Source organism: Tigriopus californicus, chromosome 1 (genome assembly GCF_007210705.1).
Source record: "Tigriopus californicus strain San Diego chromosome 1, Tcal_SD_v2.1, whole genome shotgun sequence".
NCBI lineage: Eukaryota > Metazoa > Arthropoda > Copepoda > Harpacticoida > Harpacticidae > Tigriopus > Tigriopus californicus.
This window is the reverse complement of record NC_081440.1, coordinates 7,075,048-7,087,833: the sequence shown is the minus strand read 5'-3', so window position 1 is coordinate 7,087,833 and position 12,786 is coordinate 7,075,048. Positions and strand designations below refer to the sequence as shown.

At 41.0% G+C, this 12,786-nt stretch overlaps 3 protein-coding genes across 3 annotated transcripts in view; 1 reads left to right on the top strand and 2 right to left on the bottom strand.

Moving 5' to 3' along the window:
• The window catches only part of LOC131884528 (xylulose kinase-like), a 10,707-nt gene extending 986 nt beyond the window's left edge, over positions 1–9,721 (bottom strand). The window contains exons 1-7 of the mRNA XM_059232347.1: positions 9,146–9,721; positions 8,852–9,079; positions 8,374–8,787; positions 7,308–7,612; positions 2,036–2,151; positions 1,099–1,275; positions 379–479 (exon numbers count right to left, since the gene is read on the bottom strand). Coding sequence (XP_059088330.1) covers positions 379–479; positions 1,099–1,275; positions 2,036–2,151; positions 7,308–7,612; positions 8,374–8,787; positions 8,852–9,079; positions 9,146–9,238 — 1,434 coding nt within the window. The 5' untranslated portion in view covers positions 9,239–9,721. The remainder of the gene's footprint in view (positions 1–378; positions 480–1,098; positions 1,276–2,035; positions 2,152–7,307; positions 7,613–8,373; positions 8,788–8,851; positions 9,080–9,145) is intronic.
• Positions 9,722–10,414: 693 nt separating this feature from the next.
• LOC131884535 (lysophospholipid acyltransferase 7-like) lies at positions 10,415–12,471 on the top strand. Its single transcript, XM_059232359.1, has 6 exons — positions 10,415–10,950; positions 11,031–11,205; positions 11,276–11,427; positions 11,501–11,712; positions 11,781–12,093; positions 12,165–12,471. Exons 1-6 carry the CDS (start codon positions 10,609–10,611, stop codon positions 12,387–12,389), a joined length of 1,419 nt encoding a protein of 472 aa, XP_059088342.1. The 5' UTR covers positions 10,415–10,608; the 3' UTR covers positions 12,390–12,471.
• A 9-nt stretch (positions 12,472–12,480) lies between these two features.
• Positions 12,481–12,786, bottom strand: part of LOC131884555 (calmodulin-like protein 4) — a gene marked incomplete in the record, with an annotated part of 2,336 nt that continues 2,030 nt past the window's right edge. Inside the window, 2 exon segments of the mRNA XM_059232382.1 lie at positions 12,481–12,672; positions 12,757–12,786. Coding sequence (XP_059088365.1) covers positions 12,572–12,672; positions 12,757–12,786 — 131 coding nt within the window.

The following is a 12,786-nucleotide window of genomic DNA, read 5'->3' as shown; positions in this document are numbered from 1 at the left end:
GAAAACATGAGGGGGATTTTGCAGAACCCCTGATTCACTCTCTCTCTCTCTTTCTCTCTCCCTTTCTTTCTATCTTCTCCTTCTCCCAATTCTCTTCTCCTTTCCCATACTCGTATAGTATATAGGCTTTTCTATGACGTTCCTATGAAGGACAGGACTATTCGGTTGGGGTTCAGACGTGAGGAGCCTAAAAACCTGGGAGGAAGGGGATTGCGATGAAGGCACCTCGAGGTAGTAAGTAGTACCCCAACGCGTGGCTTGCTTTCCAGGCAACAGCCGAGCTCAAGTCCTCTGAAATGGCTTTCAACTGGAATCTACCGTCTGTACAGCTCGACTGGGTATGTCCTGGAATGAAATGCTTAGTTTCATTCGGCTTACCTCGAGAGTGAGTACCGGAGCCTGAAAAACATCCGAAATGATCTGAAGAATGGCCGAGTTGACTGAAGCACCACCACATACGAGTATTCGTGTGTCCGTATCTAGAAATATAACGGGAATTTCCAGTTATTGAACTCCGTTGCCCCTCAACGGGATGGGTTGACTTCATTTTCCCAGGCACAGTCTGGGCACCACACCACATGGGAAGTGTGTCAGGAAGACAAATGCTTTCAAATATTGACTCTGCTAGGGAAATATGGAGAAGAAAGGGATGTGGAACAACATCATATTTCATTGAACAAAAACTTTTTGCCAGGTCCTTTTGAACATATAGTGAAAGTTAGGTTGGGACAGGGAAGATGCAATAGCTGCCCACCGCAGTCGTTTTTGTGCAGAGACCAGCTGGAGCCTTTTGGGACCAATGCCCAAGGCGTGGTGGAATTTAATTTGCCACATCATTTAATATTGATGGAATTTTGGCAAAAATGGTAGTTGCCGAGTCGGCAGCGAAAGAGCAAAGGAAACGGGAGTACTTTCAATAGCCTCAGTCTTTCATGTTTCCAAATGGTTTTCCTCCACAAGATGGGGCGTTGCAAATTAGGTTCTCGCTAGCATCTCACTACTTGAAAGTAATCTTTCTGGGGAAATACTCGCACACCTCAAGAATGCGTCTTATATTATTTCCCCTCCTCTGCAAGTCGATTGAGTTAATTTACTTACCAATAGTGAATCCCATCCGTTCAGCGTGAATTCTTTTCGCCATAAATTGACCCTCAAGTAAGGCTCGAACCTCGGCCTCTTTGCTGGCGAACCTGGAGACTCTTTCGTCATTTTTACTGAATCGAAAGTCTCCTTGAACACCCGATGGAGTAATCTCCGGGAAATCATAATACATGCCTAAACAAGGAGCAGAAAATGAGCACAAATAGAAAGCATTCACCAACTTTTCACAAAACTCCGGGCTTCGTTGGTTCGACGCCCTGGACGGCCAAGAAATAAGTTATTTCGCTATTCATGGCTTTTAACACTCCTAAATCATTCCCAAAGGTGAGGTAAAAATGTGTCTGACCCGGAGCGGAAATATCCTAGTTGTGGACAACTTCAATTGGGAACGCAAACACCTTCAAGCTGAGTATTTGCTAAAAAACAATGCTGAATGTATCCCCGATACATGTATGACACTGTACAAATAGTAGAAAGGTGCTGTCTGTGCCTCCACCGTCTTCCAATCTAGCTTAGCTGTGGGATGAAAGATCAAAAACTACGAGCTAAGACCAGGAGTATTAGTTCCAGCCTTTCTTTCATCCTCTTTCCATCCACAAAAGAATAACAACAGCAGATCTTTTCTGAACCTTCCACAGCCAACAGGCTTTTCACATGTAAGAGGAAATGGGAAGATTATATCATGTACTATGAGTGGTTTCTTTGGCCTGCACAAGATGTTTTCTATGCCACTCATCCGAATTGACACCCCATCATCTAGCTTCATGTATACTGTTGGTTGATAGCTTGCTCAACCTACTGCCTCACAAACGTATAACGGCCAGTTAAGAATCATATCAGGGAAAGCAAAAGGGATCTGTTCAATAGTGAGAAAGAACTCTTGGTTGGATCAGAATGGTTGTTTCCGTCGGCACATCGTTTTCCCCACCCTTACCTATATTTCCAAAGTTTCCTCGTGGAGTGCTATCCAGAAGTTGATTAAATAGATCCCATGATCCCTCGGCCGTTGACTGACACAAACGCTCTCGAGTCAAAGAACCATTCTTGTAGCTGAAATGATATTTAGGGTTTCGTATACAAATGAGGAATATTACATGTTCAACGGAAGAGTATCCTTGAAAGTTATTCTTGAGGGACAATTTTAGTGTTCAGTATTAAACAAGTTTAAGTCCGTTACTTCAAGTAAAAATTTCGTTTTCCGAAGGTAAATTTGGAATTCAAGGCGGGAAATGGATTTGCTTATCTTTGTAAGCCGAGAATTGTGTATGTGTATTTTTGATTTTGTCATCTCTGTTTTAACAAGTCCTTCTTATGCGTCCTATTCTTTTTTTAGAGTTGATGATATGTTTCAGACAAGTTCAAAGCAGAAAATTTTTCATTCCTTTCTACTAAGGAGCCTCTTGTGAGTTTGAGCAAAATGCCATCTTCAGTTCGAAAGGCTGGTAGTGAATAAATGTGAGGCTTACACAATCACAGAGATTCAAATGAAAGCAATAAATATGCATATGAAATATTTGGCAATTGTGGGACATTTTTAAAAGTCCAGGTGTTTTTATCCAAATTTCTGCAAAACTAATGACTTTTGTTTCAAACAAAACAAAAATGTGACTTTTTCTTGTCAAAATGTTTTTCTAATCTGTGCATCAGAACTTGGAGTTGTTCAAAATTTGTTGCATTTTGATACAGGAGGAGACGGAAAATGTTCGTACCTTTCGTCCTGGGGAATTTTGCCCTTTCTACAATACAGCATTGTTTGCATCCTGCTGATCTTAACTAGCGGCATAAATTAAAAAGCTGGTCTACAAAGTGTGCTTATTGGATGAGAATTACATCTATCTGTTTCATGGCCAAGCTTATTTGCCAACATTTTGCAAATCAAAAGGAAATGGAAAATTAGGATTTTTTTTTTCAAAGTTAAACCCCTTCACTTTTTAGAACTGTATCAATAAATGTAAATAGCCAAATGATGAAATAGAGCGTACTCCTGAGGCGGGTTCTTTGAATCGCATCTAGTTCATGCACTAATAGGGGATGTCAAGTAAAGAAAATTCAAGGAAAAATGCGGTCCGGCACCCTGGTTTTTGGCATTTTGGGAAGAGAGAACTAAGACAAACATCACAGTCAACTCGCACCATTCGCCCATTGAATTCTTAATAATCGAGTGATCTTGAGCGAGTTGTGTTACAAAACCGTACTAAATGAGCATATTTGGTGTTAATCAGTGAACGCACTATCAAATTGGGTCCATACCACAATGCCTTTTGCCTAGACAAGCATGTAAAATGGAAAAAATGTCAAAATCCAACGCATGCACAGTGCGGTTTGGCTGGGCATGTTGTCTTCGAGTTTACTCCATGGAATAACGTCAGTTGTCCATGAACGCGTTTACTTGACTAGCCCTATTCATGTTCTAGTTCACTGTTAGTTAGCAGTGACTTAGTTCACGAACTTTTGCTAGTTCTTTAAATCCCGGTTAATTCATGGTTAGTTACCGGCGAATTAGCCTAGGTCAATTCAAACCGTCTAAGTGCATGAATAGTCGCAACCAAATTTAGATATGATTCAACGAACGCAAAAGTGGGGTCATGCATTAATTTATGCACATGTGTCAAATGAGTTAGACGCGATTCAAAGAATCTACCCCTGGAGATAACATTCCCAATCATGGTAAACAAGTCCTCAATTGCTTTGCACAATGGTAAAAATACCCTTTAAAGTTTTGATGGAAATTCCCAAACACACCTTGGCATTTTTCGACCTCAAAAAGTCATAGGGAACTACTTCTTTATTGCTTCATGGAATTCAAACCCACATAAAAAACTTACATCGCTAAATACATTATAAAAACTAAAATTTTCAAAAGCCTACGTACTCAATGTAACTTAGGAGCACACTTGGTAAGCTCTTGAATATGAATTATGATTTCATCTATTTCACCGCTACTTAGTTACAAATGAAGGAGCCCGAGAAAGAAGTGAAGTGGACTTCATTGTTCGAACTAACCTAGATTCTCGAGGGCTTGAAGGTGCTCTCAAATCGCACATTAAGCGTCTACGGTCACTATAATTAACCCTAAATCCTGAGTTGGGACAAGGCTCATGGATGATTATGAGACCTATAGTATCAGATACCTTTCGTACCTTCTCTGAACACTGCACAGTCCCAACTTTTTTAGTCTCTCCCAATACGAGACTTCTTTCATTCCTCTGATGTCCCTAGTTACACATCTTTGGACTTGTTCTATTTTTTGCAAACTTGCTGAATTCATTGGAGCCCAAATGGGGGAAGCATATTCAAGATGTAGCTGAACAATCGGCTTGTACAGAGTTAGGATCGTGATGCTTTCTCTGCACTTAAACTTGCGATTTATCAAACCACACATTTGAAAAGCTTTACCACGGACTTCTAGAGAAATGGACTGCAAACGGAAGCAAAAATATCCTATCTTCTAAACCGCTCATCTTATTCCAAATAAGCAATTCATACGACCACAAGGTCTTGTTGAATAGATGAACTCAGCCAAGTTTGAGCCCAAACCCATGCTTAGGGAACTCAGGAGACATGTTCAAAGTTATGTAGTAAACACTACATAAAATTTGAAATTTCGGCCTGCTCTTGGTCAGCTACATAAGCTTTTGACAACATAACTTTGAAACGATCGACATGCATGTAATTAATATAAAATTGACCTACCTTTAATTGAAGAGATCTACGTTTCTTATCTTATTACTTTAATTCGAAAAGTGGCTCAGAGTGGCTATGACCAAGAGCAGGCCGATTTGCTGGGAAGCTCGATCGCAGTCCATTTTTCTAGAAGTCCGTGGCTTTACCCACCTTCAACTGGATATGCTCATCAAACCTTCCATTACTTTGGAGGACTACACCTAGATCTTTCAAAGATGAGACCTGCTCAATATTGTTACCTCCATTACCTACGAGTTGAGTATTCAAAGGAGTTGACCCAAGGGTCATCGAACGGAATTTCATTCCGTTCAGGGCCATATTACTCTCAGTAACCCAAGAGTAGATTCCTTCTAGGTCCTTTACCAGGCTACTGGAATCTTGGCCATTCCTACCAGAAACTAACTTTGTATCGTCAGCGTAAGAAGGGAGACTGGCAGTAATACTAAGCTTTTGAAGCGGGGCAACGAACATTATAAACAGGAGGGCCCTAAGATGGAGCCCTGGGGAACACCTGACTTGACATCATGTATGTCACTAAGGGATCTTTCGACCTTAACAATTTGCTTCCTATCCTGAATGAAGCTTCTTATTCAATTGAGAACCTTACCTTGGATCCCAATGTCATGAAGTTTATTCAACGAAAGCCCATGATCTACTTTATCAAAGCCCTTGGCAAAATAAAGAAAGGTAACATCAACTGACTAATGTCTCTCTAGTCCCTCAATGACCTGATCTAAATGCTCAATGCGCTCGAACTCATGTTGTGTAGGAGGAAGGACATCATGGACTTCAAGAAACTCTACAAATTTGAATTTCATGATCTTCTCAGACACATCAAGTACGAGAAAACAGGAGCAAGAACCAGTGAACATCTCATCAGAAATTGAGATGTTAAGCCATCAGGACCAGGAGAACTTGAAAGCCTCAAGTCCCTGATGGCCGCTAAAGCATTTTGATCTGTAACTATAAGATCATCAAATTGCTCAATTTGACTAAGATTATCAATCTCAACAGACTCGTCATTAGAGGGTTGAAAACACACCAGAGAACTGATCTCCTAATATACCTAGCAATTGATATTTTTTTCAGACCCTAGAAGATAGAAGATCAATCAAAACTTGTGTCTAAGGGAATTGACCACTAGGGTATAGCTCTTGCTTATCACTTTTTGGAGGCCCAATGACGTTTCGAATGAAGTCGAACAAGCTTCAGCCGGGGATAGAATTTTTCACCGCTTAAATTCAATTGACATTCATGAATCGGGCAGTCCAAAAAAAAACATTGCCACAAATTTTGAACCTCTTGAAAAGCACTTAAAAATGATTTGGTCTAAAGTCCATCTGTATATGCAAAAAGATCTGATTTTCCCAACTTCTAGAAGGATGTTGAGGACAGAACTGTGCAAATAGGCAACAATCACAATAATTATCATGAATATGAATGTAATCTTTGCCTTTGGACCTCGGGTCGCCCATTACTTTTTAAAAACCCATGTATTCATTCTTATCCTTTTTCACGTGTTTGGTGGATCTTATGGTCGGCCAAAATACTGAATTTAACAAAGTTATGAAATAAATATTTCTTAAATGTTTCACCTACAAAACTTAAGCATATTTATAGATTCTACCAATCATAATGACTTGTGAATACATATGACATTGTCAAGATGAGACCAAACTATAAAATTATATTCTTATCATTAGCTAGAAAAGCCTTAATACAGTTACCAATTTTCGCGGAAAAGGAATTCCTTGTACAAAATAAAAGGAGCACGATGTTGATACTTTATTTAAAAATGTTTCGTACCGTTTGGTCAAAATTAGCGGCTGAGTGGAATCAAACTGAACAGGAAACATGAAGTCTAGTTTAATGAATTGCCGCAAGCCAACATCGGATGATTAGTGAGTTAGAACTTGCAAGTAAAATTTTGTGCTCCAAAAAGGGGATTATTTGCTAGTTTGTTGGTCAATCTAATGTTTTTTGTCATGTTTTCCAATCCATTTTTTACTTTTTATGTCATGAATGCCCATATGAATATTTTTATGATATATTTAGAATATAGTTTTTCTACGAATCATCCTTTGGTTGACCTATAATTTATAAAGATTATCAATTGAAAATAGACGAAATATAATGTTTCATTTCAATAATACTGTAGATTACATTCCTTGCAGCGGTTAGGAAAGCCCGTGACATCACTCACCCCAGTGAAATAATATTACATTATTTAGCTTCTGTTGTCAGGTATGGTTTTATTAAAGAATGCATGAAAAGATTGGTGTGTCGAATAATTAATGCGTGTACAAAATCACTTTCTTTGTAAAGAGCGCATTCAGGCACATTCTGGCGCATTTCATTTCACTACTCTTCACTTGCCACTTGGTTAACAACTCGTTATTAGCCAGAAATCTTTACCTCGACTCGTGAAATGGTTACAAGCTCTCATTATTCACCGCAAAAAATAGACTTTATCCTTTTGAAAGTGTCTTCAGCCAAACTGTCAATTGTATGGAAATGCTTACCACAATAGAGCCATGAAAGCTTGCTGGTCGACAGGATTTGGCCAAACATGGCCGCTGAGTTGTGGCTGAGCATCCTCTGGTCCAAGCCAAATGAACAGCGTATCAGAAGTGCCTAAGCTGATGCCAATATCCCCTGGTCCCATTCGAAGTCCAGCCAATGCGCTCTGGTTATCACCTGTGAATGGAAGCACTTGGCATGTGGATTCAAACCCATAGCGCTCGACCATGTAATTGGAAATAGTGCCCACGGGACTAAAGCCCCATATTGGTTGACCTAATTTCTCTCGTAATCCGGACCCGCACGCCTGCAAGAAGAGCATGAGCGGAGAAGAGAGATTAAGACACTTTCGACGGAAAGTAAGGATGAATCTGCTTCCGGGTGAGTGGATAAATTGATTGAATGGCTTATTTGGACTCTTCATCGTAATAAACAAGCTCTGGCCCATCGTTCGGCCTCATTAATTGAGATGGGGGTTGGGCAAATATGTTATAGATAGAACGAAGTGAGAATCTCATTTTGAATCAACAGATGGGTGGCAGTGCGTAGTTCTCCAAGCCAATTTTGAGGTCACTTGTTGTTTGATTATTTTTGTTCTAAGGCTGGGATTTGTTCGTAAGGGGGTAAAAAGATTTTTTTCCATTTTTCCAAAGAAACTTGCTTACAATTACTTTGTCTAGCTGATAGAGAAACTTGACCCACTTTTTATGAATAGGCATACTGAGATCATAGAGAGCAAATACTTGATTTTGGTTAATTGCAAGAAGAATAAAAGGTTGAATGATGATGGCTGATTTGATTTAATTCGCCCACTCATTACCTCTCAGCAGAGTTTACCACATGAGTTGAATACTAGTACAGTATATTGCAATTCCGAGCTGAACATACTCAATACAACAAGGTTGGGAAAAATACCCCCAAAATGTGAGTCAATTTATTTTGTATTAATCCCAAGCTACAGTATTGTGTTGGTCAATGGTTCAAAAAATCAGGAAATTCATGTCCTATCCCAAAACATAACTATGCGATAAGTTGAATGCTATATTCAAAAGGAATAAAAAAACTTACATCTAAGCAATCTTGGCACCAATCCTTGGATTTCAGATCCAACAAATTCATGCCTCCAGCATCGGACACCTCAATCGGTGCAGTATCCCCCAAGAATAAGGAACAAGCGAACGAGCTTACAAGAGATATCCTCTCCGTATGAGTATAAGCTTCATGACGCTCTTTAAACATTTTCGATATTTGACTCCCGGTAAATCGCTCGAAGGCCCTAGAACCCGTGATTTCCGCTAAGGCCTGTGGGCCTCCTAAAAGCTCTTCTAAAATCCGGCATTCTTCGGTGGTTGAAGAATCCATCCAAACGGGGGAATCCAGAATCGAAAACGCATGCGCTAACTCATCGTGGAGGAACTTATCCGGATTCAGCCCTTGGAAGATATCGTGGATTCCTTGGCGCCAATAAACACTTCCGTGTTGCTGGAAAAGGTCAATTCGGTGTTATATTTCCAAAAACAAAAACTTCACCTTCTCTTTCGCTCACCTGGCCACAACCGGATAATGCCGCAATCTGACCAAAATCGATCCCAGAAATTCGGATCTTCTCCATGACCATGTCCAGGGCTTTAACCCACATTATGGCGGGAGAGGTCACACGATTACCAGACACAAGGACCCCGCCATGAGTCCGATATTCGGGGAGTTCCGCGTCGTATTGAACATATTCCTCGGCAATCACTCGACATTTGTCATCCATCACCAAAGCCTTGACCTAAGGCGATCATCAAGCATTCAATCAACACTTCTCACCACATTACCCAGAACTTATCCTACCCACCTGTTGAGTGGAAAAATCCAGACCCAGGTAAAGGCATGGATCGCCTTCAGAGACGGCCTTAAAGGAGGACGGATCATCGAAATCCGTCGACATTTTTGCACTTTACTCAGTATTGCCCAGACAATGTGGTCGCTTCAGTTTAAGAATGAAAACCGGATCCGTGTATTCACTGTGCACCACTTGTTCAATTGCTTCATGACAAAAATTGACCCATTCTCTTAGTACTAGTTATTACATTACTGGATCTAAACCCAAACACTATTCTTGTAAGCAGCGTAGCTGTGCACGAAATTGAAACAACAGGAACAAAGTCACGCCCGTTGATTTCTAAGCTGAATGAAGTGGCTTGAGAATTAAGAGGGCTCTATGCCCAATGGTTGTAGTTCATCCACATCTAGTTGGACGGACGGACGAATGCATGCACGTAGGATGGTTTGGAACGACCATGGATCACCCCTCATGCAACCCACACACGATACATGGCCATGTGGGCGAGTTCCCCCGGTGAATTTTAGTGCCGGTATGGAGTGGGTCGTTCATGCACATTTGCTACCTTGCTATACCCTAGCGCTTGTAGGGGCAACTATTGCACTCTCGGATCATGTTGGACGTACTACTTTGTATGTTCGCGTATCTACCTTTCATTTGTCCATGACGTCATGGTATGATGAATCAGAGCAAGATATCTTTTAAACTAATCCATCCACCAAGAGTGACACTGGTCCATATTTACAGATTTTGGTCTTCAAATGTGGGATACATGTTGCAATAGTTTCAATAAAGATGCGCAAATGATGGCATTCTTATGTGACCTCACCTTAGGCGTGCACTCTTCTTAAGAGGCTGAATGAGCCTTGGCTGGATGATTCGGCCTAATGCTTATTGATCATGGCCTTGACAGCATATTGGATGCAAGCTATTGGCCTTGGCCCAGCCGTTCGTAAGCTTTAGAATATTAGAACTTACGCCACAGTATTGCTGTTCCCACCAATTCTACAACTTGCATGGATCTCTTAAGCTCAACTTGTGCTTAATTAAGAGAACGAGCTTCAGCCGTTCATACCAACTTCAAAGCCATTGAGTAATGAATGATCATTGAAACATGTCAATTTCATGGCTCCTAAAGTTTATGATGATGAAAAAGTAATTCAAAACCTTGTCCTGTTTTAAGTCTCAACAGTGGATCCGACACGTGATTTCTTTTTTGGGTGGTCATTCGTTGCTCTATCTGGTCACAATAGCCAAGGAGTGTATCAACAACACATGGATAACAAACCTACATCAATTTTCTCGCACTGTCCGCCCCAGTCAGATCAAGCAGAAGTGTATAGTACTAAAAGAATAGATTGTTCTCTCTCGTAACAGTCACGATAAGCCATATTTGAATCGTAACCATTGTCTGTCATGGAAATGTCCCAATTTCCAGCTACTTGAGCCTACTGTTCTAAATATTGGTTACCATCATGGGTTTGCAAGATGATATCGTGTATCTGGTTCTTCTGTTGACCAGCATCGCTTTGGGGGCCGTGTTCCAACGGATTGAGCGAGCCCATCATCGCCGATCGTTTTCTACGTTATGTGGCCTTTTGATGGTCGGGCTAGTTTCAGGATGGCACGCCTTCTTTTGTGTTTTAGCTTACGGTGTACAAGTCCTATGCATTCAAATACTTCCTTGGACGTGTTTACACATTGTCTCTTTTTGGGTTCAAATGATGCTCCTGGTCTGTTTCCGTCTTTGCCATTGGGTGGGACTGCCCAATGTGCCAGCCCATGCCAATCCCATCATTATGATGCTCACCCTCAAAGTATGTGGTCAGATACTATTTCTAATAGTCCATTAATGCATGGACTATTTCTGTGGCTATATCTTAGTTTGCTTTTGTAGCTTATTGGGCTGGCTTTCGAGATCCATGATACGGAGAAGTTGGAGCTAGAGATCAAAAGTACTGAAAACGCTGATGAGGTGGAAACGAAAAAACTCCAACTAAAATGGAAAGGCATAAATCCATCCTTGACAGACACATTTCACTACGCCTTTGGCTACACCGGAATTCTCACGGGTTCGTGCCTACTGGTGGAATTGTTTACTTGCCCTTTTTATATTAGTCACAATCTTGTTGTTTTCATCAGGACCATATTTCAAGTTTCGCACCTTCAATGATTTGTATTCCACTTCATTTGGCCAATTGGAGGATTGCACTCGACAAACTTTGACGAGGATTTCCCGGGTCCCCATTTATATAGCTTTGTTCCTTTTGTCTGGATACCTTTTTCCTCTAAAGGTAAAATTGTGACATTAATTTACCTCGATTGTATGGGCTTTCACAAATGCGTTTCACCACGTCCTCCTACCAGGTTGTTGAAGAGGAGGATTTTTACGAGAAAACCTCACTTCTATACCGTGTCTTTTATATGACACCGGTTTTCTTCAACTTTCGAATGAGGCTCTACACTGGATTTGTGTTGTCCGAATGCTCTTGCATCATGGCTGGATTAGGAATGTATCCCAAGTCATCCGAACCCAGACCTGGAAATGGTCCAACCCAATTGGAAGCCCTTGAAAACGCGTAAGAAATGATTTGAAAAGGAGAGCTACTTGGACTATATGGCTCCTGAGATTTCGTTATTTTTTCAGCTCATCGACGAGCAACGGTACCGAAGACATGAATTTTGAAAGCGTCCACAACATCGATGAATACGGTGCTGACTTTGTGCCCACCATGCGTGAAGCTCTTCGGACTTGGAACATGACGGTGCAATATTGGTTGGCCAATATCGTGTATCGGCGATTCCCCATGAAAACCCTGCGAACCGCAGCCGTCATGATTGTTTCGTCCATGTGGCATGGCGTGCATCCCGGTTATTACTTGTCATTGGGTTCCGTACCGTTAGTTCTCATCGTGGAGGACTTGTATGATCGAATTGTTCGGAGGAAACTCAGCCAAAAGGTTGGGAGGAGCAGTCATCAATTTTCCGTTTTTTGACACATTACCGTACATTTTTGCTTGTCACTTTCCAGGGTCAGGCCACCTACGATTGGCTTTCATGGTTTTATCGCATGCAACAGTTTTCTTATTTGGGGATGGCGTTTCAATTACTGAAGATCGGAGAAACTTTGACATTTTGGCATTCCATTGCCTACTTGGGTCATCTGATTTTGCCCATCATCTACTTGTTGGGTTTGTTTATTGTCAAACCTTTATTCTCATCGAGACAAGCAATCGAAAACAAGAAGATAGACTAAAAAATAGTCGCGGTTGTTGCTTGGCTCCTTGGAAATTGTGCATAAGTTTTACTTTATGGCCACAATAAATGTATGAACAATTGCTGTGGAATATTGATCAAAAGAATGGACCCATATTCATTTATTTCGTAGAGAACAAAAGTTAGGAGAACTGGACTCGCTTCCCGCTCCAAATCAAGATATTAATAATAATCGGGGACAGGGGCACACACAATCTTAATGAATTCCTCGTATTTGACCATGCCCGTGCGAGAGATATTGGCTTCCTTGAAGATTTGATCCACTAAATGGGAAAGGAGAAGAACGAATTAATCTGAAGGGCTCTGCAGATTCCTCTCTGATGAGATTGACCCGGGTACCCCCTTACCTTCTCTCGGGCTGACTTTTTCTCCCCACT

Excerpts from the sequence above, each read along its gene's own strand:
- LOC131884535 (XM_059232359.1), top strand. The coding sequence starts at position 10,609 with ATGGGTTTGCAAGATGATATCGTGTATCTGGTTCTTCTGTTGACCAGC. Across the intron at positions 11,713-11,780 it reads TTGGAAGCCCTTGAAAACGC|CTCATCGACGAGCAACGGTA; the intron begins GTAAGAAATGAT and ends TTATTTTTTCAG. Across the intron at positions 12,094-12,164 it reads GGAGGAAACTCAGCCAAAAG|GGTCAGGCCACCTACGATTG; the intron begins GTTGGGAGGAGC and ends GTCACTTTCCAG.